General features: G+C 46.1%; 1 protein-coding gene across 2 annotated transcripts in view; it reads right to left on the reverse strand.

Annotated features, from left to right (window-relative positions):
• Positions 1–201: 201 nt before the first annotated feature.
• LOC139424327 (lysophosphatidic acid receptor 2-like) overlaps positions 202–23,598 on the reverse strand; it is a 36,065-nt gene continuing 12,668 nt past the window's right edge. Inside the window, exons 2-7 of one of the 2 annotated variants that reach the window (XM_071176041.1) lie at positions 17,701–18,176; positions 17,325–17,434; positions 14,279–14,365; positions 13,839–14,166; positions 6,257–6,522; positions 202–1,448 (exon numbers count right to left, since the gene is read on the reverse strand). In XM_071176041.1, the coding sequence (XP_071032142.1) occupies positions 1,350–1,448; positions 6,257–6,522; positions 13,839–14,166; positions 14,279–14,365; positions 17,325–17,434; positions 17,701–17,926 (1,116 nt within the window). In that variant the 5' untranslated portion in view covers positions 17,927–18,176 and the 3' untranslated portion in view covers positions 202–1,349. Of the gene's footprint in view, positions 1,449–4,110; positions 4,264–4,343; positions 6,523–13,838; positions 14,167–14,278; positions 14,366–17,324; positions 17,435–17,700; positions 18,177–23,598 lie in introns of those variants that run through there. The other variant, XR_011635926.1, reaches the window with a different exon arrangement.

The raw sequence follows: 23,598 nt of genomic DNA on the forward strand, positions 1-23,598 counted from the left end.
ATTTCCCTTTTATAGTTTCTCAGTTATAAACATTTTCCCTTTTCAGAGATGATTTCAGCCAGTAATGGTGAGAGTTGGGGTACGTCCCAATGATCTCTCCTTAAGGGTGCACCGTTCACTACAGTCAGAGAGAGGGAGAGATGGACAGACAGTAACAGAGAGACAGATGGACAGACAGAGAGAGGGAGAGATGGACAGACAGTCAGAGAGAGGGAGAGATGGACAGACAGTAACAGAGAGACAGATGGACAGACAGTAACAGAGAGACAGATGGACAGACAGTAACAGAGAGACAGATGGACGGACAGTCAAAAGTGTTGTAGGTTCTTTAATAGAAACGGTTTCCATCATTTCTGACCATGGAACTGATTGTGAGGTCACAGAAACAACCAGAACACATCAGTCTACAATACAGACTGGCCTATAGTCTATTCCTTCATTCTCCAGACAGCTAAGAGGGGCGGCTGGCAGACGGCTGGAAGGCCAAGACAACGACGCAACATGTAGGCAGTATTGGGCAACAGATGGCAGTTCTGAGAAGATACACCCCTGATGTATAAATGCCTGTTTAATCATGTGTGAAATGTGCTTGCAGCCGAGGCATTCAGTGCGGTGAATAAACTTGGTTTGAGTTTTTACCAGTCGTCCGTTTGAGTTTTTACCAGTCGTCCGTTTGAGTTTTTACCAGTCGTCCGTTTGAGTTTTTACCAGTCGTCCGTTTGAGTTTTTACCAGTCGTCCGTTTGAGTTTTTACCAGTCGTCCGTTTGAGTTTTTACCAGTCGTCCGTTTGAGTTTTTACCAGTCGTCCGTTTGAGTTTTTACTCTGTTCAGAACCTAACAATACATTCAATAACAGTAAAATGTCTTTACAAATACCCCCCCCCCCTCTTAAAACTAACCTAACATGTTATGCAGTACACACACACCTCTCCAACCCCCCCCCCTCACTGTATACACTCAGCGCAGACTATTCTCGTAAGATCAACAACAACAAAAATGCATAAATAAAATGTCAAATGAAAAATAAGAAGTCAGAAATATACAGTTGTGATTGTAATGATGACTTTTCTACTGAGCCGCTTGGCTCAGGTAGACCACGTGGCAACACATATCTGAGGAGTGTATATGGGACAATGTCAATAAAGTTGTTTCAAACAGAAATGTCAGTACCTGTAGGTAACTGTAGTCATGTTTTCTGTAACATACAGTATCATACAAACAACATTTTACATCAATACAACTAAACTATCACATCTATACAATAAAAACATTTAGCATGATTCAGAAACTCCCCCCAAATAATCACACACTATGTGTGTGTGTGTGTGCGTGCGCGCGCATGCTCGTGTCAGCTCTCTGTGGACGTCATCATGTCTTCTGTTCCCTTCAGGATGAGAGGAGCTCCCCTGGTCTTCTCCACCAGCTCCGCATCACCATTCTCATACGGCTGGAGAGGCAGGATGAAGGGGACGAGGAGAGAGGGATGGAGAGGCAGGGTGAAGGGAACGAGGAGAGAGGGATGGAGAGGGAGGATGAAGGGGACGAGGAGAGAGGGATGGAGAGGGAGGATGAAGGGGACGAGGAGAGAGGATGGAGAGGGAGGATGAAGGGGACGAGGAGAGAGGGATGGAGAGGGAGGATGAAGGGGACGAGGAGAGAGGGATGGAGAGGCAGGGTGAAGGGAACGAGGAGAGAGGGATGGAGAGGGAGGATGAAGGGGACGAGGAGAGAGGGATGGAGAGGCAGGGTGAAAGGGACGAGGAGAGAGGATGAAAGGAGAAAGAGAGGGATGGAGAGGCAGGGTGAAGGGGACGAGGAGAGAGGGGAGAAAGAGAGGGATGGAGAGGCAGGGTGAAGGGGATGAGGAGAGAGGGGAGAAAGAGGGATGGAGATGCAGGGTGAAGGGGATGAGGAGAGAGGGGAGAAAGAGAGGGATAGAGAGGAAGGGGGAAGGGGATTAGGTGGAGGACGAGGAGAGAAAGAGAGGCAGGGTGAAGGGGATTAGGTGGAGGACGAGGAGAGAAAGAGAGATGGAGAGGCAGGGTGAAGGGGATTAGGTGGAGGACGAGGAGAGAGATGGAGAGGCAGGGTGAAGGGGACGAGGAGAGAGGGGAGAAAGGAGAAAGAGAGAGTTAGTAAGGTCCAGCCATCGGAGAGAGATAGAGCGTACAGATATCCTCCCTGCTCCTCTCCATGACAAGCACAGCAATAAGCTGGATCACAGCGCGTACAGATATCCTCCCTGCTCCTCTCCATGACAAGCACAGCAATAAGCTGGATCACAGCGCGTACAGATAGGAAACACAATAAGGACACAATACAACCAAGCTATAACCTAAATGAAACCCAACTATAACCCACAATCTATTTATTGAGCCATTTCTGTGGGTGGTAGGTAGCCAAGCGGTTAAGCGTGTTGGGCCAGTAACCGAGACGACTAGGTGAAGAATGTCAACGTGCCCTTGAGCAAGGCACTTTAACCCTGATGCTCCTGTAAGTGGCTGTGGATAAGAGCGTCTGCTAAATGACTAATATGTTTCGCTTCTAGTTTGTGTCTTTATTCTCGTTCCTGGCAGCATCATAAAAGACAGACATGATCAAGCGATGGCCGCACCCCGATGCCGCCAGGCATAACCAAGCGATCAGGCAGACAGGCACAGATTAAGAATATTTTCATTTTTCAGGTTTTATTTAGAGATGTTTTGGTACAAAAATAAAACTAAAAAACAGAAACAGATGTTTAAATGAGAAAAAACAGTTTCTCTGTTAAATGGAGTATTGTTTTATTTTACAATCTGGGAAAAATGTGTTTTCATACGTGCTTATGAAAATAATGCATATTAACAGGCATATTTATATATTTAAATATTCATAACCAGCATTTCCCTTTTATAGTTTCTCAGTTATAAACATTTTCCCTTTTCAGAGATGATTTCAGCCAGTAATGGTGAGAGTTGGGGTACGTCCCAATGATCTCTCCTTAAGGGTGCACCCGTTCACTACAGTCAGAGAGACAGATGGACAGACAGTCAGAGAGGGAGAGAGTTGAGGTACGTCCCAATGATCTCTCCTTAAGGGTGCACCCGTTCACTACAGTCAGAGAGACAGATGGACAGACAGTCAGAGAGGGAGAGAGTTGAGGTACGTCCCAATGGTCTCTCCAATCTCCTGAAGGGTGCACTCGTTCATGACATTCTGACAGCATTGGGTTGGTGGAGGGCTGGAGGGAGTTCCCACCATACATCTGACAGCTTTGGATTGGTGGAGGGCTGGAGGGAGTTCCCACCATACATCTGACAGCTTTGGATTGGTGGAGGGCTGGAGGGAGTTCCCACCATATATCTGACAGCATTGGGTTGGTGGAGGGCTGGAGGGAGTTCCCACCATACATCTGACAGCATTGGATTGGTGGAGGGCTGGAGGGAGTTCCCACCATACATCTGACAGCATTGGATTGGTGGAGGGCTGGAGGGAGTTCCCACCATACATCTGACAGCATTGGGTTGGTGGAGGGCTGGAGGGAGTTCCCACCATACATCTGACAGCATTGGATTGGTGGAGGGCTGGAGGGAGTTCCCACCATACATCTGACAGCATTGGGTTGGTGGAGGGCTGGAGGGAGTTCCCACCATACATCTGACAGCATTGGGTTGGTGGAGGGCTGGAGGGAGTTCCCACCATACATCTGACAGCATTGGATTGGTGGAGGGCTGGAGGGAGTTCCCACCATACATCTGACAGCATTGGGTTGGTGGAGGGCTGGAGGGAGTTCCCACCATATTTCTTATACCAGTCATTCCCTTTCAAATCAGTGAAGGGAAGTGAACGAGTGCACACTTTGGGAGGAAGAAGAGACAATTGGGACGTGGCCCAGGAGTGTAGAAGAAGACGACTTGATTTCACTTGACCACTGGGGGGCGCTAATGTATATTACACCTTACTGTGTGTGTGTGTGTGTGTGTGTGTAAAACAAAATGATAGTTCGTGTCATGGGTGGGGTAGGGTAAGTACGAGGGGAACATATTTCACTGTCACACCAGAGTTAGTGCAGAATAGCGTGCGACACTGAAATGCCCCCCCCCCCCCCCCCCCCCGCCTGTAATTGTGCCGTTTGTTCGTTCTCCATTAGTGACATCACTGACAGGATGTGTAACTGGTGTTTGTGTGGGGTACTGTAAACACACACACACTCCTGTGTCTCCACACAGAGAGCAACGACACAGTGATGAGTCAGCCGTGTGTTTGTTTGTGTGTGTGTGTGTCTCTGTGTGTGTGTGTGTGTCTCTCTGTGTGTGTGTCTCTCTGTGTGTGTGTGTGTGTGTGTGTGTGTGTGTGTGTGTACGTGTGTGTACATGCCATAGCTACAGGTCACAGGAAACATGACAACTAGTCAGACCCGTTTGAACCACTTTAACATCTGGTTCACATCCCACCAGGCTGTCCAGGGGTGGCAGACAGCCTTCCTACAACGTTCCAACAACGTTCTAGAGACATTGTCACTATATAGAAAGTCTGTATGGAAAACAGTTGCATTATCAGAGTCCAGTATGGACCCAGCTGAAGACCAAAACATTCACCGCGGGGGGCTGGTCTTACTCAACCGGACTCATTCAAGTCTTGGCGTTGTAGAACGTCTCTTTCTCTCTAGACACACAGATTGAGACATCTGCGTTAGAAGCTGCACGGCACCATGTTAACAGAGTAGAGAAATCAGCCCCATCACTCTCAATCCACTCACAACGTTATGTTTGATCAGGTCTCTTTTTACAAACAGCACGTAGGCTCTGGGTTCTAATAACACGCAGTCACTTCTCCAGACAGTACAGCTACCGTTAGTTTCCAAACAATAATATCTGCATGATTAACTATTCACATGGTTCTATATTGATTAGAACAGAGACTGATAGGGCTGCTATGTTACAGCGCCACATACAGTATTATAACAACGATGCTACAAACACTCATATAGGCCATGTTCTCTGTCTGCTTGTAAAGGGAGATACCTCGGCAGTTGTACAACCGAATGCCTCCTACTGAAATGTGTCTTCCGCATTTAACCCAACACTCTCTGAATCGGGAGGTGGTGGTCGTCGAGGCCTGGTTGTTGTAGGGCTATTTTGTGACATTGTTATGGTAGTTGTTGCACTGTAATTCTGTTGTTGTAGGTGTTGTCGTGGTATTGTGTTATGTTGTTGTTATTGTAGGTGTTGTCGTGGTATTGTGTTACGCTATACTTGTTGTCATGGTATTTTGTTACATTGTCGTCATTGTAGGTGTTGTCGTGGTATTGTGTTACTTGTCGTTGTTGTAGGCGTTGTCATGATATTTTGTTACGTTGTACTTATTGTAAGTGTTGTCATGGTATTTTGTTACGTTGTTATTATTGTAGGTGTTGTCATGGTATTTTGTTACGTTGTACTTATTGTCAGTGGTGTCATGGTATTTTGTTATGTTGTTATTGTAGGTGTTGTCGTGGTATTTTGCTACATTGTACTTATTGTAAGTGGTGTCATGGTATTTTGTTATGTTGTTGTTATTGTAGGTGTTGTCGTGGTATTGTGTTACGTTGACGTAGGTGTTGCCATGGTATTTTGTTACATTGTACTTATTGTAAGTGGTGTCATGGTATTTTGTTATGTTGTTGTATTTGTAGGTGTTGTCGTGGTATTGTGTTACGTTGACGTAGGTGTTGCCATGGTATTTTGTTACATTGTACTTATTGTAAGTGGTGTCATGGTATTTTGTTATGTTGTTGTATTTGTAGGTGTTGTCGTGGTATTGTGTTACGTTGACGTAGGTGTTGCCATGGTATTTTGTTACTTGGTAGTAGTCACTTCAGTGGTCTTTTGTCCAGTGTAGTTATTTAAAAACATGTTTTGTTAAGTTGTAGTGGTTACAGTGGTTGATGTTGTTAAGGTGTGTCAGTGCATGGTGGTTGCTATGGTATAGTTTGGAGGCCATAACGTTGTTGTTACGGTGTAGTTTATGTCATTGTGACAGTGTAGCTACATTGTTGTCACAGGACTGTTAGCTAGTTGTCTGGGCATGGTAATGAAAGTTACTATAGCACCCTGTCAGTGTTGACATTGTTACGGTGTAACTGCTTGTTACGTCGTCATCGTACGTCTGTCACCTATATGTGTCTACTGTCCTCGTCTAATCGTCTGTGTCCGAGTGGTCGCCGCGGGGACTTATATGATTGTTGTCGTCGTTGTGGTTGTCGTGGTGATTGTTGCCGTTGCTCTCGGAGAGTACCTCTTGCTCCAGGGTGTTGCAGCGCATGCCGGACAGCGTGTCTTTGCGGCCGGCGTCGCCGCGGCGACACAGGCAGCAGAGGATCCGCTTGAAGGTCTGTAACATGTCCGTGTCTCTGAAGCTGTAGATGATGGGGTTGACCAGGGAGTTACACTCAGCCAGGACCAGACAGTACTTCTCATAACGCAGCACCTGGCAAGATTCACAGCCCAGACCATCCAACATCAACAACACCAGGCCCGGGGTCCAGCAGATCACAAAACAACCTGGAGGAGGGGGGGAGAGGAGAGGAGAGGGGGGAGGAGAGGAGAGAAGAGGGGGGGGGGGGGAGAGGAGGATAGGGGGAGGAGGGGGAGAGGAGGAGAGGGAGAGACAATTGTAAAATGTCAGCTGGTCAGTGAATACTGTACACACACAGAGTCAGTATCCACTGTCGGTGTGTGGCTTGGGGTTGGTCGGACAGATCTGATTTCATTATGATAATATTCAATTACACAATTTCACCCTTCAGGAATTCATACTGTACACAGACACAGAGACACACACAGACACACACAGACACACACAGACACACACACAGACACACTGTGACAGAGAGAAGGGGAGGTTGAAATGGAGGAGTGTATTTGCGTCGTGGTTGTTTAACTATGCTGTTCCCTGTCAGGACATGCAGACATTCCTCACTCACATTTTTTGTTTTACTATCCTTGTGAGGACCAAACAATTGATTCCCATTCAAAATCCTATTTTCCCTAACATCTAACCCTAAACCTAACCCCTAACATCTAACCCTAAACCTAACCCCTAACATCTAACCCTAACATCTAACCCTAAACCTACCCCTAACATCTAACCCTAAACCTAACCCCTAACATCTAACCCTAAACCTACCCCTAACATCTAACCCCTAACCCTAAACCTAACCCTAAACATCTAACCCTAAACCTAACCCCTAACATCTAACCCTAAACCTAACCCCTAACATCTAACCCTAAACCTACCCCTAACATCTAACCCTAAAACTAACCCCTAACATCTAACCCTAAACCTAACCCCTAACATCTAACCCTAAAACTAACCCCTAACATCTAACCCTAAACCTACCCCTAACATCTAACCCTAAACCTAACCCCTAACATCTAACCCTAAACCTAACCCCTAACATCTAACCCTAAACCTAACCCCTAACATCTAACCCTAAAACTAACCCCTAACATCTAACCCTAAACCTAACCCCTAACATCTAACCCTAAACCTACCCCTAACATCTAACCCTAAAACTAACCCCTAACATCTAACCCTAAACCTAACCCCTAACATCTAACCCTAAAACTAACCCCTAACATCTAACCCTAAACCTAACCCCTAACATCTAACCCTAAACCTACCCCTAACATCTAACCCTAAACCTACCCCCTAACATCTAACCCTAAACCCTAACATCTAACCCTAAACCTAACCCCTAACATCTAACCCTAAACCTAACCCCTAACATCTAACCCTAAACCTACCCCTAACATCTAACCCTAAAACTAACCCCTAACATCTAACCCTAAACCTAACCCCTAACATCTAACCCTAAAACTAACCCCTAACATCTAACCCTAAACCTAACCCCTAACATCTAACCCTAAACCTAACCCCTAACATCTAACCCTAAACCTAACCCCTAACCCTAAACCTAACCCCTAACATCTAACCCTGAACCTAACATCTAACCCTAAACCTAACATCTAACCCTAACCCTAAACCTAACCCCTAACATCTAACCCTAAACCTACCCCTACCCCTAAACCTAACCCCTAACATCTAACCCTAAACCTACCCCTAACATCTAACCCTAAACCTAACCCCTAACATCTAACCCTAAACCTAACCCCTAACATCTAACCCTAAACCTAACCCCTAGCATCTAACCCTAACATCTAACCCTAACGCCTAACATCTAACCCTAAACCTACCCCTAACATCTAACCCTAACCCCTAACATCTAACCCTAAACCTAACCCCTAACCCTAAACCTAACCCCTAACATCTAACCCTAAACCTAACCCCTAACATCTAACCCTAAACCTAACCCCTAACATCTAACCCTAACCCCTAACCCTAACATCTAACCCTAAACCTAACCCCTAACATCTAACCCTAAACCTAACCCCTAACATCTAACCCTAAACCTAACATCTAACCCTAAACCTAACATCTAACCCTAAACCTACCCCTAACATCTAACCCTAACCCCTAACATCTAACCCTAAACCTAACCCTAAACATCTAACCCTAAACCTCTAACATCTAACCCTAAACCTAACCCCTGACCCTAAACCTAACCCCTAACATCTAACCCTAAACCTAACCCCTAACATCTAACCCTAACCCCTAACATCTAACCCTAAACCTAACCCCTAACATCTAACCCTAAACCTAACCCCTAACATCTAACCCTAAACCTAACCCCTAACATCTAACCCTAAACCTAACCCCTAACATCTAACCCTAAACCTAACCCCTAACATCTAATTCTAAACCTAACCCCTAACATCTAACCCCTAACCCCTAGCCCCTAACCCCTAAGCGTGAATGAGCCTCTTTCCTTGTGAGGACCGGCGAAATGTCCCCAATTGTCTGAATGTTCTTTGTTTTACCATCCTAGGACTTCTAGTATCCAGTAAAACCCCAAACACACACAGCCTCTCTCACTCACACTTACCATGCCAGAAAGAGTACACACACAGCCTCTCTCACTCACACTTACCATGGCAGAGAGTACACACACAGCCTCTCTCACACTCACCATGCCAGAAAGAGTACACACACAGCCTCTCTCACTCACACTTACCATGGCAGAGAGTACACACACAGCCTCTCTCACTCACCATGCCAGAAAGAGTACACACACAGCCTCTCTCACTCACACTTGCTATGCCAGAAAGAGTACACACACAGCCTCTCTCACTCACACTTGCTATGCCAGAAAGAGTACACACACATCCTCTCTCACTCCCACTTGCTATGCCAGAAAGAGTACACACACATCCTCTCTCACTCACACTTGCTATGCCAGAAAGAGTACACACACACAGCCTCTCTCACTCACACTTGCTATGCCAGAAAGAGTACACACACACAGCCTCTCTCACTCACACTTGCTATGCCAGAAAGAGTACACACACAGCCTCTCTCACTCACACTTGCTATGCCAGAAAGAGTACACACACACAGCCTCTCTCACTCACCATGCCAGAAAGAGTACACACACAGCCTCTCACTCACACTTGCTATGCCAGAAAGAGTACACACACAGCCTCTCTCTCACTCACACTTGCTATGCCAGAAAGAGTACACACACATCCTCTCTCACTCACACTTGCTATGCCAGAAAGAGTACACACACATCCTCTCTCACTCACACTTGCTATGCCAGAAAGAGTACACACACAGCCTCTCTCACTCACATTTACCATGCCAGAAAGAGTACACACACAGCCTCTCTCACTCACACTTGCTATGCCAGAAAGAGTACACACACACAGCCTCTCTCACTCACCATGCCAGAAAGAGTACACACACAGCCTCTCTCACTCACACTTACTATGCCAGAAAGAGTACACACACAGCCTCTCTCACTCACACTTGCTATGCCAGAAAGAGTACACACACACAGCCTCTCTCACTCACCATGCCAGAAAGAGTACACACACAGCCTCTCACTCACATTTACCATGCCAGAAAGAGTACACACACAGCCTCTCTCACTCACACTTACCATGCCAGAAAGAGTACACACACAGCCTCTCTCACTCACAATTGCTATGCCAGAAAAAGTACACACACACATCCTCTCTCACTCACACTTGCTATGCCAGAAAAAGTACACACACACATCCTCTCTCACTCACACTTGCTATGCCAGAAAGAGTACACACACACATCCTCTCTCACTCACACTTGCTATGCCAGAAAGAGTACACACACAGCCTCTCTCACTCACACTTGCTATGCCAGAAAGAGTACACACACACAGCCTCTCTCACTCACCATGCCAGAAAGAGTACACACACAGCCTCTCACTCACATTTACCATGCCAGAAAGAGTACACACACAGCCTCTCTCACTCACACTTACCATGCCAGAAAGAGTACACACACAGCCTCTCTCACTCACAATTGCTATGCCAGAAAAAGTACACACACACATCCTCTCTCACTCACACTTGCTATGCCAGAAAAAGTACACACACACATCCTCTCTCACTCACACTTGCTATGCCAGAAAGAGTACACACACACATCCTCTCTCACTCACACTTGCTATGCCAGAAAGAGTACACACACAGCCTCTCTCACTCACACTTGCTATGCCAGAAAGAGTACACACACACATCCTCTCTCACTCACACTTGCTATGCCAGAAAGAGTACACACACATCCTCTCTCACTCACACTTGCTATGCCAGAAAGAGTACACACACACATCCTCTCTCACTCACACTTGCTATGCCAGAAAGAGTACACACACAGCCTCTCTCACTCACACTTGCTATGCCAGAAAGAGTACACACACACAGCCTCTCTCACTCACACTTGCCATGCCAGAAAGAGTACACACACACAGCCTCTCTCACTCACACTTGCCATGCCAGAAAGAGTACACACACACAGCCTCTCTCACTCACACTTGCCATGCCAGAAAGAGTACACACACACAGCCTCTCTCACTCACACTTGCTATGCCAGAAAGAGTACACACACATCCTCTCTCACTCACACTTGCTATGCCAGAAAGAGTACACACACACATCCTCTCTCACTCACACTTGCTATGCCAGAAAGAGTACACACACAGCCTCTCTCACTCACACTTGCTATGCCAGAAAGAGTACACACACACAGCCTCTCTCACTCACACTTGCCATGCCAGAAAGAGTACACACACACAGCCTCTCTCACTCACACTTGCCATGCCAGAAAGAGTACACACACACAGCCTCTCTCACTCACACTTGCCATGCCAGAAAGAGTACACACACACAGCCTCTCTCACTCACACTTGCTATGCCAGAAAGAGTACACACACACATCTTCTCTCACTCACACTTGCTATGCCAGAAAGAGTACACACACAGCCTCTCTCACTCACACTCACCATGCCAGAAAGAGTACACACACACATCCTCTCTCACTCACACTCACCATGCCAGAAAGAGTACACACACATCCTCTCTCACTCACACTCACCATGCCAGAAAGAGTACACACACATCCTCTCTCACTCACACTTGCTATGCCAGAAAAAGTACACACACACATCCTCTCTCACTCACACTTGCTATGCCAGAAAGAGTACACACACACATCCTCTCTCACTCACACTTGCTATGCCAGAAAGAGTACACACACAGCCTCTCTCACTCACACTTACCATGCCAGAAAGAGTACACACACAGCCTCTCTCACTCACAATTGCTATGCCAGAAAAAGTACACACACACATCCTCTCTCACTCACACTTGCTATGCCAGAAAGGGAGACAACCAGAAATTGTATGAGCCTATATGTAAGAAACAGAGACGCCAAATTCCTTCTAGAGGAATTTAATCAGAAGTTAAAAATGCTGGAGCAGAAGCTTGGGAGAGAAGCAGGAAAGAGGAGAAGGAAGGAAGGAAGGAAGGAGGAAGGAAGGGAGGGAGAGAGTGAGGGATGTGGGGGTGGAAGTAGAGTGTCTGGTTAAACGAGTTAGGACAAGCCAGAGAGGTGCCTGAATGCCGGAGAGAGAGAGTGTGTGTGTATAGGTATACAGTTGAAGTCAGAAGTTTACATACACTTAGGTTGGAGTCATTAAAACTAGTTTATTCAACCACTCCACAAATTTCTTGTTAACAAACTATAGTTTGGGCAAGTCTGTTAGGACATCTACTTTGACACATGTCATTTTTCCAACGATTGTTTACTGACAGATTATTTCACTTATAAATCCCTGTATCACAATTCCAGCGGGTCAGAAGTTTACATACACTAAATTGACTGTGCTTTTAAACAGCTTGAAAAATTCCAGAAAATGTCATGGCTTTAGAAGCTTCTGATAGGCTAATTGACATAATTTGAGTCAATTGGAGGTGTACAAGCATTTCGCTACACTCACAAGCATTTCGCTACACTCGCATTAACATCTGCTAACCATGTGTATGTGACAAATAAAATTTGATTTGATTTGACCTGTGGATGTATTTCAAGGCCTACCTTCAAACTCAGTGCCTATTTGCTTGACATCATGGGAAAATCAAAAGAAATCAGCCAAGACCTCAGAAAAAAAGACCTCCACAAGTCTGGTTCATCCTTGGGAGCAATTTCCAAATGCCTGAAGGTACCACGTTCATCTTTACAAACAATAATACTCAAGTATAAACACCATGGGACCACGCAGCCGTCATACCGCTCAGGAAGGAGACGCGTTCTGTCTCCTAGAGATGAACTAACTCACTAACTCTGGTGTCTCCTAGAGATGAACGTACTTTGGTGCGAAAAGTGCAAATCAATCCCAGAACAACAGCAAAAGATCTTGTGAAGATGATGGAGGCAACAGGTACAAAATATCGACATAACCTGAAAGGCCGCTAAGCAAGCAAGAAACCACTGCTCTAAAACCGCCATAAAAAAGCCAAACTACAGTTTGCAACTGCACATGGGGACAAAGATCGTACTTTTTGGAGAAATGTCCTCTGATCTGATGAAACAAAAAACCAAAGCCAATTCCTCGTTTGGCCGCATTTCCTTCCAGTTCTCTGCTGCCAAATACTGGAACGAATTGCAAAAATCACTGAAGCTGGAGACTCAGATCTCCCTCTCTAACTTTAAGCACCAGTTGTCAGAGCAGCTCACAGATCACTGCATATAGCCCATCTGTAAATAGCCCATCCAACTACCTCATCCCCATACTGTTATTCATTTTTTTTGCTCCTTTGCCCACCAGTATATCTTCTGCACATCTATCACTCCAGTGTTTAATTGCTAAACCTGAATTATTTCGGCACTATGGATTATTTATTGCCTTGCCTCCCTTATCTTACCTCATTTGCACTCACTGTATATAGACTTTTCTATTGTGTTATTGACTGTATGTTTGTTTATTCCATGTGTAACTCTGTGTTGTTGTTTGTTGTTTGTGTCGCACTGCTTTGCTTCATCTTGGCCAGGTCGCAGTTGTAAATGAGAACTCATTCTCAACTGGCCTATCTATGATACACTAACCTAAGTTGTTCTCAACCTGGTTAAATAAAGGTGAAATAAAAATAAACGTTTGACCCAAGTTAAACAATTTAAAGGCAATGCTACCAAATACTAATTGGGTGTATATAAACTTCTGACCCACTGGGAATGTGATGAAAGAAGTAAAAGCTGAAATAAATAATTCTCTCTAGTATTATTCTGACATTTTAGGGACCTAAGGGGACCTAAGACAGGGAATTTTTACTGGGACTAAATGTCAGGATTTGTGAAAAACGGAGTTTAAATATATTTGGCTAAGGTGTATGTAAACTTCAACTGTATGTTGAAGTAGTATAGTTGTCCAGGCCCTCCTCACCCAGGATCATAGAAACCGTCTTCATCAGGTTGAACACAGTCTCCTTGTGTCGTATCTGGCTGGTGTGCTGAGACATCCTCTGGCTCTTGTGTCTGACGTACACAAAGATCCTGGTGTAGGCAGCCACCATGAGAGAGAAGGTGAACAGGTTGAGCACAGCCCAGAACACCAGGTAGGAGCGTTTGTACATGGGGGCCATGGTGGAGCAGTTTTCCAGGTCACACAGACAGTGCCAGCCCATGGTGGGAACCAGGCCCATGAAGATGGCTAGGCCCCAGATAAGGGCGATGAGCAGCACCACGCGGCGGTTGGTCATCTTACTGTGGAGCTGAGATGATATATACTTTATTAGTCCATAACAGATGGAAATGTGTCTGTCTACCGCTTTCTCCCGACCACTCTACTGTAATATCAACACTCACACACACACACACACACACCTGCATGGTGAAGATGGTCTGGTGACGCTCCAAGGCGATGGCCAGGAGGTTCAACACCGATGCTGTCAGACTGGAGTCGATCAGGGTCTGGAGGGAGGAATAATTCATCTATATTTGAAGGGTTTTTAACATATTGATTGAGATAGGGCAGTTGAAAGGAGACAGGAAAGGTAGGAGAGATGGAGAGTCAGAAGACCAGAGGGTGGAGTACAACCCACGCTGACTGGTAAACTTGGCTGTACAGTCGTGGCCAAAAGTTTTGAGTGTCAAAGGCTTTTATTGACACTTACATGAAGTTGATGCAAAGAGTCAATATTTGCAGTGTTGACCCTTCTTTTTCAAGACCTCTGCAAACCGCCCTGGTATGCTGTCAATTAACTTCTGGGTCACATCCTGACTGATGGCAGGATGTTTTCTTGGAGTTTGTCAGAATTGATGGGTTTTTAATTGTCCACCCGCCTCTTGAAGATTGACCACAAGTTCTCAATGGGATTAAGGTCTGTGGAGTTTCCTGGCCATGGACTCAAAATATCGATGCTTTGTTCCCCGAGCCACTTAGTTATCACTTTTGCCAAGGTTCTCCATCATGCTGGAAAAGGCATTGTTCATCACCAAACTGTTCCTGGATGTTTGGGAGAAGTTGCTCTCGGAGGATGTGTTGGTACCATTCTTTATTCATGGCTGTGTTCTTAGGCAAAATTGTGAGTGAGCCCACTCCCTTGGCTGAGAAGCAACCCCACACATGAATGGTCTCAGGATGCTTTACTGTTGGCATGACACAGGACTGATGGTAGCGCTCACCTTGTCTTCTCCGGACAAGCTTTTTCATGATGCCCCTAACAATCGGAAAGGGGATTCATCAGAGCAAATTACTTTACCCCAGTCCTCAGCAGTCCAATCTCTGTACCTTTTGCAGAATATCAGTCTGTCCCTGATGTTTTTCCTGGAGAGAAGTGGATTCTTTGCTGCCCTTCTTGACACCAGGCCATCCTCCAAAAGTCTTCACCTCACTGTGCGTGCAGATGCACTCACACCTGCCTGCTGCCATTCCTGAGCAAGCTCTGTACTGGTGGTTCCCCGATCCCGCAGCTGAATCAACTTTAGGAGATGGTCCTGGCGCTTGCTGGACTTTCTTGGGCGCCCTGAAGCCTACTTCACAACAATTGAACCGCTCTCCTTGAAGTTCTTGATGATCCGATAAATGGTTGATTTAGGTGCAATCTTACTGGAAGCAATATCGTTGCCTGTGAAGCCCTTTTTGTGCAAAGCAATGATGACGGCACATGTTTCCTTTCAGGTAACCATGGTTGACAGAGGAAGATTAATGATTCCAAGCCCCACCCTCCTTTTGAAGCTTCAAGTCTGTTATTCAAACTCAATCAGCATCACAGAGGGATCTCCAGCCCTGTCAACACTCACACCTGTGTTAACGAGAGAATCACTGACATGATGTCAGCTGGTCATTTTGTGGCAGGGCTGAAATGCAGTGGAAATGTTTTTTGGGGGAATTCAGTTCATTTGCATGGCAAAGAGGGACTTTGCAATTAATGACAATTCATCTGATCACTCTTCATAACATTCTGGAGTATATGCAATTGCCATCATACAAACTGAGACAGCAGACTTTGTGAAAATTAATATTTGAGTCATTCTCAAAACATTTGGCCACGACTGTACATGTGTGCCGGGTTCCTCGGCATTAACTGCTGGACCACAGCGGGTCCAGCAGTTTCAACTATGTGGGCCTTTTGCTTATAATAGCTTAGTAAGCATAAATCACACAAACCTACAGTACTTTGACAGGAAAAGTTTTCCCAGTTTGAAAGAAAAAATGTGTATTAATGGGCCCTAGCAAGCATCAACTCAGGGACGGACCATGGATCAGTAATCAGCCCAGGCTTTTCTGACATGCCGGCCCATTTTTTCCTCAAGGACCTCATCACTAGCTAAGTAATGCTAATTATGTGGAAAAGAAACTGCCCTTTGGCCAGTCCATTTCTGCATCAACTAATCCTATGGGAAGAACGTGTCTTGTGCACCTGGCTTACTGGCCATTGGTTCTTGGGCCGGATTGATGGTCCAGGGTTAGTTAGGGTGCGTGTTGGACTCTCCTACCTGGCATACAAACCACTGGTTCTTGGGCAGATTGATGGTCCAGGGTTAGTTAGGGTGTGTGTTGGACTCTCCTACCTGGCGTACAAACCACTGGTTCTTGGACAGATTGATGGTCCAGGGTTAGTTAGGGTGTGTGTTGGACTCTCCTACCTGGCGTACAAACCACTGGTTCTTGGCCAGATTGATGGTCCAGGGTTAGTTAGGGTGTGTGTTGGACTCTCCTACCTGGCGTACAAACCACTGGTTCTTGGGCCAGATTGATGGTCCAGGGTTAGTTAGGTTTAGGGTGTGTGTTGGACTCTCCTACCTGGAGTACAAACCACTGGTTCTTGGCCAGATTGATGGTCCAGGGTTAGTTAGGGTTAGGGTGTGTGTTGGACTCTCCTACCTGGAGTACAAACCACTGGTTCTTGGCCAGATTGATGGTCCAGGGTTAGTTAGGGTTAGGGTGTGTGTTGGACTCTCCTGCCTGGCGTACAAACCACGGGTTCTTGGACAGATTGATGGTCCAGGGTTAGTTAGGGTGTGTGTTGGACTCTCCTACCTGGCGTACAAACCACTGGTTCTTGGACAGATTGATGGTCCAGGGTTAGTTAGGGTGTGTGTTGGACTCTCCTACCTGGCGTACAAACCACTGGTTCTTGGCAAGATTGATGGTCCAGGGTTAGTTAGGGTGTGTGTTGGACTCTCCTACCTGGAGTACAAACCACTGGTTCTTGGCCAGATTGATGGTCCAGGGTTAGTTAGGGTTAGGGTGTGTGTTGGACTCTCCTGCCTGGCGTACAAACCACGGGTTCTTGGACAGATTGATGGTCCAGGGTTAGTTAGGGTTAGGGTGTGTGTTGGACTCTCCTACCTGGCGTACAAACCACGGGTTCTTGGACAGATTGATGGTCCAGGGTTAGTTAGGGTGTGTGTTGGACTCTCCTACCTGGCGTACAAACCACTGGTTCTTGGACAGCTTGATGGTCCAGGGCCCAGTGTGGAACATCAGGTGCAGGTAGGCGATACCTGAGAACAGGTCTGCTGCCGCCAGGTTGCCTAGGGGATAGTCGACAAGGACATTAGTAGGGTTGCTAAGGGGGTAATATTACTGGTAACTTTCTAAAAATGTACCAGTTAACTTCTGGATTTTAGGGAATTTTCACAGATATAAAGAATATGACATAAATATGACTAAATGTATTGAAAGTATCATTTACCAAATTTTGTAGATTTAAAAATTACCAAAACTTCTGAAAATTCTGGTAAGTTTGGTAAATTAGTGGGAGCAGCTGCTAATTGACAGACACACACATACACCCTACCTAGCAGATAGTAGATAGGGAAGTGGAATCGTCGGTTGATGAAGATGGCCACCATGACCAGGATGTTGGCCAGGATGACGATGACAGACACACCCATGCCCAGGCTCACCACCACGTAGTCCCGAGGACGCCAGTGGGCGCTGATGTTCTTGCCACTATGTTCGTAGAAGAACTGCACTGTACGGTTGTAGTAGCACCCGGGGACATCGTCTGTCAACTTGTCCATCTTGACCAATCAGAGGGGGTGGATGGGGTGGAGCGTAGAGTGGGCAGGAGTTAAGTGGAGTGAGGGGGACCAATTGGATTGTCCGGACGGATGAGTGGTGGCGGGGGTTCGAGTGGATGGGACTCGCCCTATTGGTGGGTTGGGGGTGGTCTCGCCATGAGGGGTGGGAGGGAATGGACGGCGTCCAGTTTGATTGACGTCTATCTCCTATGATCGTGTGTGGGCTGAGACGTTGTCCCTTCTCTTTGGTCTGTTGGGGGAAAGAGAAGAAAAACATGTAACAACATAGTTGAAGACACACACACTCTCTATTTTAATTATTACTAGTGTTAGGAGTTTTTCCTTTAGAGCCTTCAACTAGGGTCTAGAGACTTTCTTTCAGAGCCCTCAACTCAGGTCTATAGACTTTCCTTCAGAGCCTTCAACTAGGGTCTATAGACTTTCCTTCAGAGCCCTCAGCTCAGGTCTATAGACTTTCCTTCAGAGCCTTCAACTCGGGTCTAGAGATGTTCCTGGTCCTGAGGTTAACGCTGATGAAACATCCTCCCAGTAACAAACAGCAGGTTGTTCTGGTCCTGAGGTTAACACTGATGAAACATCCTCCCCTGTAACAAACAGCAGGTTGTTCTGGTCCTGAGGTTAACACTGATGAAACATCCTCCCCTGTAACAAACACCTCTACAGCAGGTTGTTCTGGTCCTGAAGTTTACACTGATGAAACATTCTCCCTCTGCAGTGTTGACTGTAAACCAGGCTGCCTGCTGGGGTTTAGATAACAACAACATTCCTTCTACCTCAGTGTATGATCTGTGTAGTCTTTACTGAACCAGGGGAGTTATTACCAATGTAGTGATGTCTTCATTCTAGCAGGTTAGTGGACTGAAGACAGTGATTTAGTAACGTAACTAGTCCCTCCCTCCCTCGGCTCTACTCTCCTCCTAACAAAAGAAACAACAGAGCAGCTTTCCGGAGCAGAGAGACACACCTCACAATTACACAATCCAGCAGTGTAACCTAATCTCAATCCAAACACACAGCAACACACAGCAACACACACACAGCCTTGGTGCCGCGCTCTACGACTGCGAGACAGAGGGAGAGAGAGGGAAACAGAAAGAGATTGAAAGCGGAAGAGTGGAAACGAGAGAGGGAAGATTAGATGTATACAGGAGAGGAATGGAAGAGACTGAAAGGTAATGAAAACATGAAGGATTGGGGGGGGAGAGAGGTGTTAAATAGCTGAGTTGGAGTCAGAAACAGAGGAATGCAGAGGGAGTGTTTGTGGTGTGTGAGCCGTGTACTAAAAGATGGTCGTCTGGCCTTGAGGTCCCTCCCACCAGTCTCCCTGTCTGACCCCTAAACAGAATGGAAGTACAGCTGTCCTTCTCTAAAGCACCAGATATCTAAACCACGACCACTAACTAACTTCTCCTGACATAATCACCCGGCCTTTACGGAGCAGACATCTTAATCCACAGCCAATCAGAGGAGTGTCTGCACTGTGCAGACGGTCACTTAAACTGGGAGGCCACCGAGGAAATCAAACACATGACCCTGGCATTGCGAGAACCATGCTCTACCAACTAAACCATACAGGACCTCATCCCTGATCTGACTGTCTAAACTGAACCATACAGGACCTCTACCATATCCCTGATCTGACTGTCTAACTGAACCATACAGGACCTCATCCCTGATCTGACTGTCTAACTGAACCATACAGGACCTCATCCCTGATCTGACTGTCTAACTGAACCATACAGGACCTCATCCCTGATCTGACTGTCTAAACTGAACCATACAGGACCTCTACCATATCCCTGATCTGACTGTCTAACTGAACCATACAGGACCTCTACCATGATTTGACTGTCTAACTGAACCATACAGGACCTCTACCATATCCCTGATCTGACTGTCTAAACTGAACCATACAGGACCTCATCCCTGATCTAACTGTCTAACTGAACCATACAGGACCTCTACCCTGATCTAACTGTCTAACTGAACCATACAGGATCTCTACCATATCCCTGATCTAACTGTCTAACTGAACCATACAGGACCTCTACCATATCCCTGATCTGACTGTCTAACTGAACTATACACGACCTCTACCCTGATCTGACTGTCTAACTGAACCATACAGGACCCCTACCTCTACCCTGATCTGACTGTCTAACTGAACCATACAGGACCTCTACCTCTACCCTGATCTGACTGTCTAACACTCACAGCAGAATAAACAGCTGTAGGACTACTAGGTGCTTATAGGTTCTGACAATCTGTTTTGTGTCACTGTGTGTACCACAATGACCATGGAGAAAATAAAGAAAATTCTCTGGTTTTCTGAGGTCAGACACAAGATTGTAGCCAAACAAGGCTACACGTCCAAACAAGGCTACACGTCCAAACAAGGCTACACGTCCAAACAAGGCTACACGTCCAAACAAGGCTACACGTCCAAACAAGGCTACACGTCCAAACAAGGCTACACGTCCAAACAAGGCTACACGTCCAAACAAGGCTACACGTCCAAACAAGGCTACACGTCCAAACAAGGCTACACGTCCAAACAAGGCTACACGTCCCAACAAGGCTACACGTCCCAACAAGGCTACACGTCCAAACAAGGCTACACGTCCCAACAAGGCTACACGTCCAAACAAGGCTACACGTCCCAACAAGGCTACACGTCCAAACAAGGCTACACGTCCATCTCCAGAGACCTTGATGTTCCTGTTTCCACCGTACGTAATGTTATCTAGAAGTGTAAGGCCCATTCCACTGTAGTCGACCCCCCAGGACGTAATGTTATCTAGAAGTGTAAGGCCCATTCCACTGTAGTCGACCTCCCAGGACGTAATGTTATCTAGAAGTGTAAGGCCCATTCCACTGTAGTCGACCTCCCAGGACGTAATGTTATCTAGAAGTGTAAGGCCCATTCCACTGTAGTCGACCTCCCAGGACGTAATGTTATCTAGAAGTGTAAGGCCCATTCCACTGTAGTCGACCTCCCAGGACGTAATGTTATCTAGAAGTGTAAGGCCCATTCCACTGTAGTCGACCTCCCAGGACGTAATGTTATCTAGAAGTGTAAGGCCCATTCCACTGTAGTCGACCTCCCAGGACGTAATGTTATCTAGAAGTGTAAGGCCCATTCCACTGTAGTCGACCTCCCAGGACGTAATGTTATCTAGAAGTGTAAGGCCCATTCCACTGTAGTCGACCTCCCAGGACGTAATGTTATCTAGAAGTGTAAGGCCCATTCCACTGTAGTCGACCTCCCAGGACGTAATGTTATCTAGAAGTGTAAGGCCCATTCCACTGTAGTCGACCTCCCAGGACGTAATATTATCTAGAAGTGTAAGGCCCATTCCACTGTAGTCGACCTCCCAGGACGTAATGTTAACTAGAAGTGTAAGGCCCATTCCACTGTAGTCGACCTCCCAGGACGTAATGTTATCTAGAAGTGTAAGGCCCATTCCACTGTAGTCGACCTCCCAGGACGTAATGTTAACTAGAAGTGTAAGGCCCATTCCACTGTAGTCGACCTCCCAGGACGTAATGTTATCTAGAAGTGTAAGGCCCAGTCCACTGTAGTCGACCTCCCAGGACGTAATGTTATCTAGAAGTGTAAGGCCCATTCCACTGTAGTCGACCTCCCAGGACGTAATGTTAACTAGAAGTGTAAGGCCCATTCCACTGTAGGGGACCTCCCAGGACGTGGCTGTAAGAGAACACCTGATAGAAGATCGCAGCGACGGATTGGTTGAAAGGTGGAGAAAGCGCCTCAGTCAACTGCAACACAGATTCAAGCTGACCTTCGGACACACAAGGTACGACAGTTTCAACTCTGTCCATCCGTCTCCAACTCAATGAAAGGGGGTTATATGGTAGGAGAGCCAGCAGGATCCCACTGTTGGGAGAGAGACATCAGAATTGGCCCAAAACACACATGAACATCTCAAAATCCTTCTGGGAGAATGTCCTGTTAACAGATGATACCAAATTAGAGATTTCTGGTAAAGCACACCATCTCTGTGTGTACAGCCTTCAAAGAACGAACACCTTCAATACAGTCAAATATTGAGGAGGTTCAGCCTTCAAAGAACGAACACCTTCCTTACAGTCGTACATCATAGCTCCATCTAGATATCTGGTAGCAGTACATCACAGCTTCATCTATCTAGATATCTGGTAGCAGTACATCACAGCTCCATCTATCTAGATATCTGGTAGAAGTACATCACAGCTCCATCTATCTATCTAGATATCTGGTAGCAGTACATCACAGCTCCATCTATCTATCTAGATATCTGGTAGAAGTACATCACAGGTCCATCTACAGTGCCTTGCGAAAGTATTCGGCCCCCTTGAACTTTGCGACCTTTTGCCACATTTCAGGCTTCAAACATAAAGATATAAAACTGTATTTTTTTGTGAAGAATCAACAACAAGTGGGACACAATCATGAAGTGGAACGACATTTATTGGATATTTCTAACTTTTTTAACAAATCAAAAACGGAAAAATTGGGCGTGCAAAATTATTCAGCCCCCTTAAGTTAATACTTTGTAGCGCCACCTTTTGCTGCGATTACAGCTGTAAGTCGCTTGGGGTATGTCTCTATCAGTTTTGCACATCGAGAGTGACATTTTTTCCCATTCCTCCTTGCAAAACAGCTCGAGCTCAGTGAGGTTGGATGGAGAGCATTTGTGAACAGCAGTTTTCAGTTCTTTCCACAGATTCTCGATTGGATTCAGGTCTGGACTTTGACTTGGCCATTCTAACACCTGGATATGTTTATTTTTGAACCATTCCATTGTAGATTTTGCTTTATGTTTTGGATCATTGTCTTGTTGGAAGACAAATCTCCGTCCCAGTCTCAGGTCTTTTGCAGACTCCATCAGGTTTTCTTCCAGAATGGTCCTGTATTTGGCTCCATCCATCTTCCCATCAATTTTAACCATCTTCCCTGTCCCTGCTGAAGAAAAGCAGGCCCAAACCATGATGCTGCCACCACCATGTTTGACAGTGGGGATGGTGTGTTCAGGGTGATGAGCTGTGTTGCTTTTACGCCAAACATAACGTTTTGCATTGTTGCCAAAAAGTTCAATTTTGGTTTCATCTGACCAGAGCACCTTCTTCCACATGTTTGGTGTGTCTCCCAGGTGACTTGTGGCAAACTTTAAACAACACTTTTTATGGATATCTTTAAGAAATGGCTTTCTTCTTGCCACTCTTCCATAAAGGCCAGATTTGTGCAATATACGACTGATTGTTGTCCTATGGACAGAGTCTCCCACCTCAGCTGTAGATCTCTGCAGTTCATGTGTGATCATGGGCCTCTTGGCTGCATCTCTGATCAGTCTTCTCCTTGTATGAGCTGAAAGTTTAGAGGGACGGCCAGGTCTTGGTTGATTTGCAGTGAGTGGTCTGATACTCCTTCCATTTCAATATTATCGCTTGCACAGTGCTCCTTGGGATGTTTAAAGCTTGGGAAATCGTTTTGTATCCAAATCCGGCTTTAAACTTCTTCACAACAGTATCTCGGACCTGCCTGGTGTGTTCCTTGTTCTTCATGATGCTCTCGGCGCTTTTGACGGACCTCTGAGACTATCACAGTGCAGGTGCATTTATACGGAGACTTGATTACACACAGGTGGATA

Source organism: Oncorhynchus clarkii, chromosome 13 (genome assembly GCF_045791955.1).
Source record: "Oncorhynchus clarkii lewisi isolate Uvic-CL-2024 chromosome 13, UVic_Ocla_1.0, whole genome shotgun sequence".
NCBI classification, from domain to species: domain Eukaryota; kingdom Metazoa; phylum Chordata; class Actinopteri; order Salmoniformes; family Salmonidae; genus Oncorhynchus; species Oncorhynchus clarkii.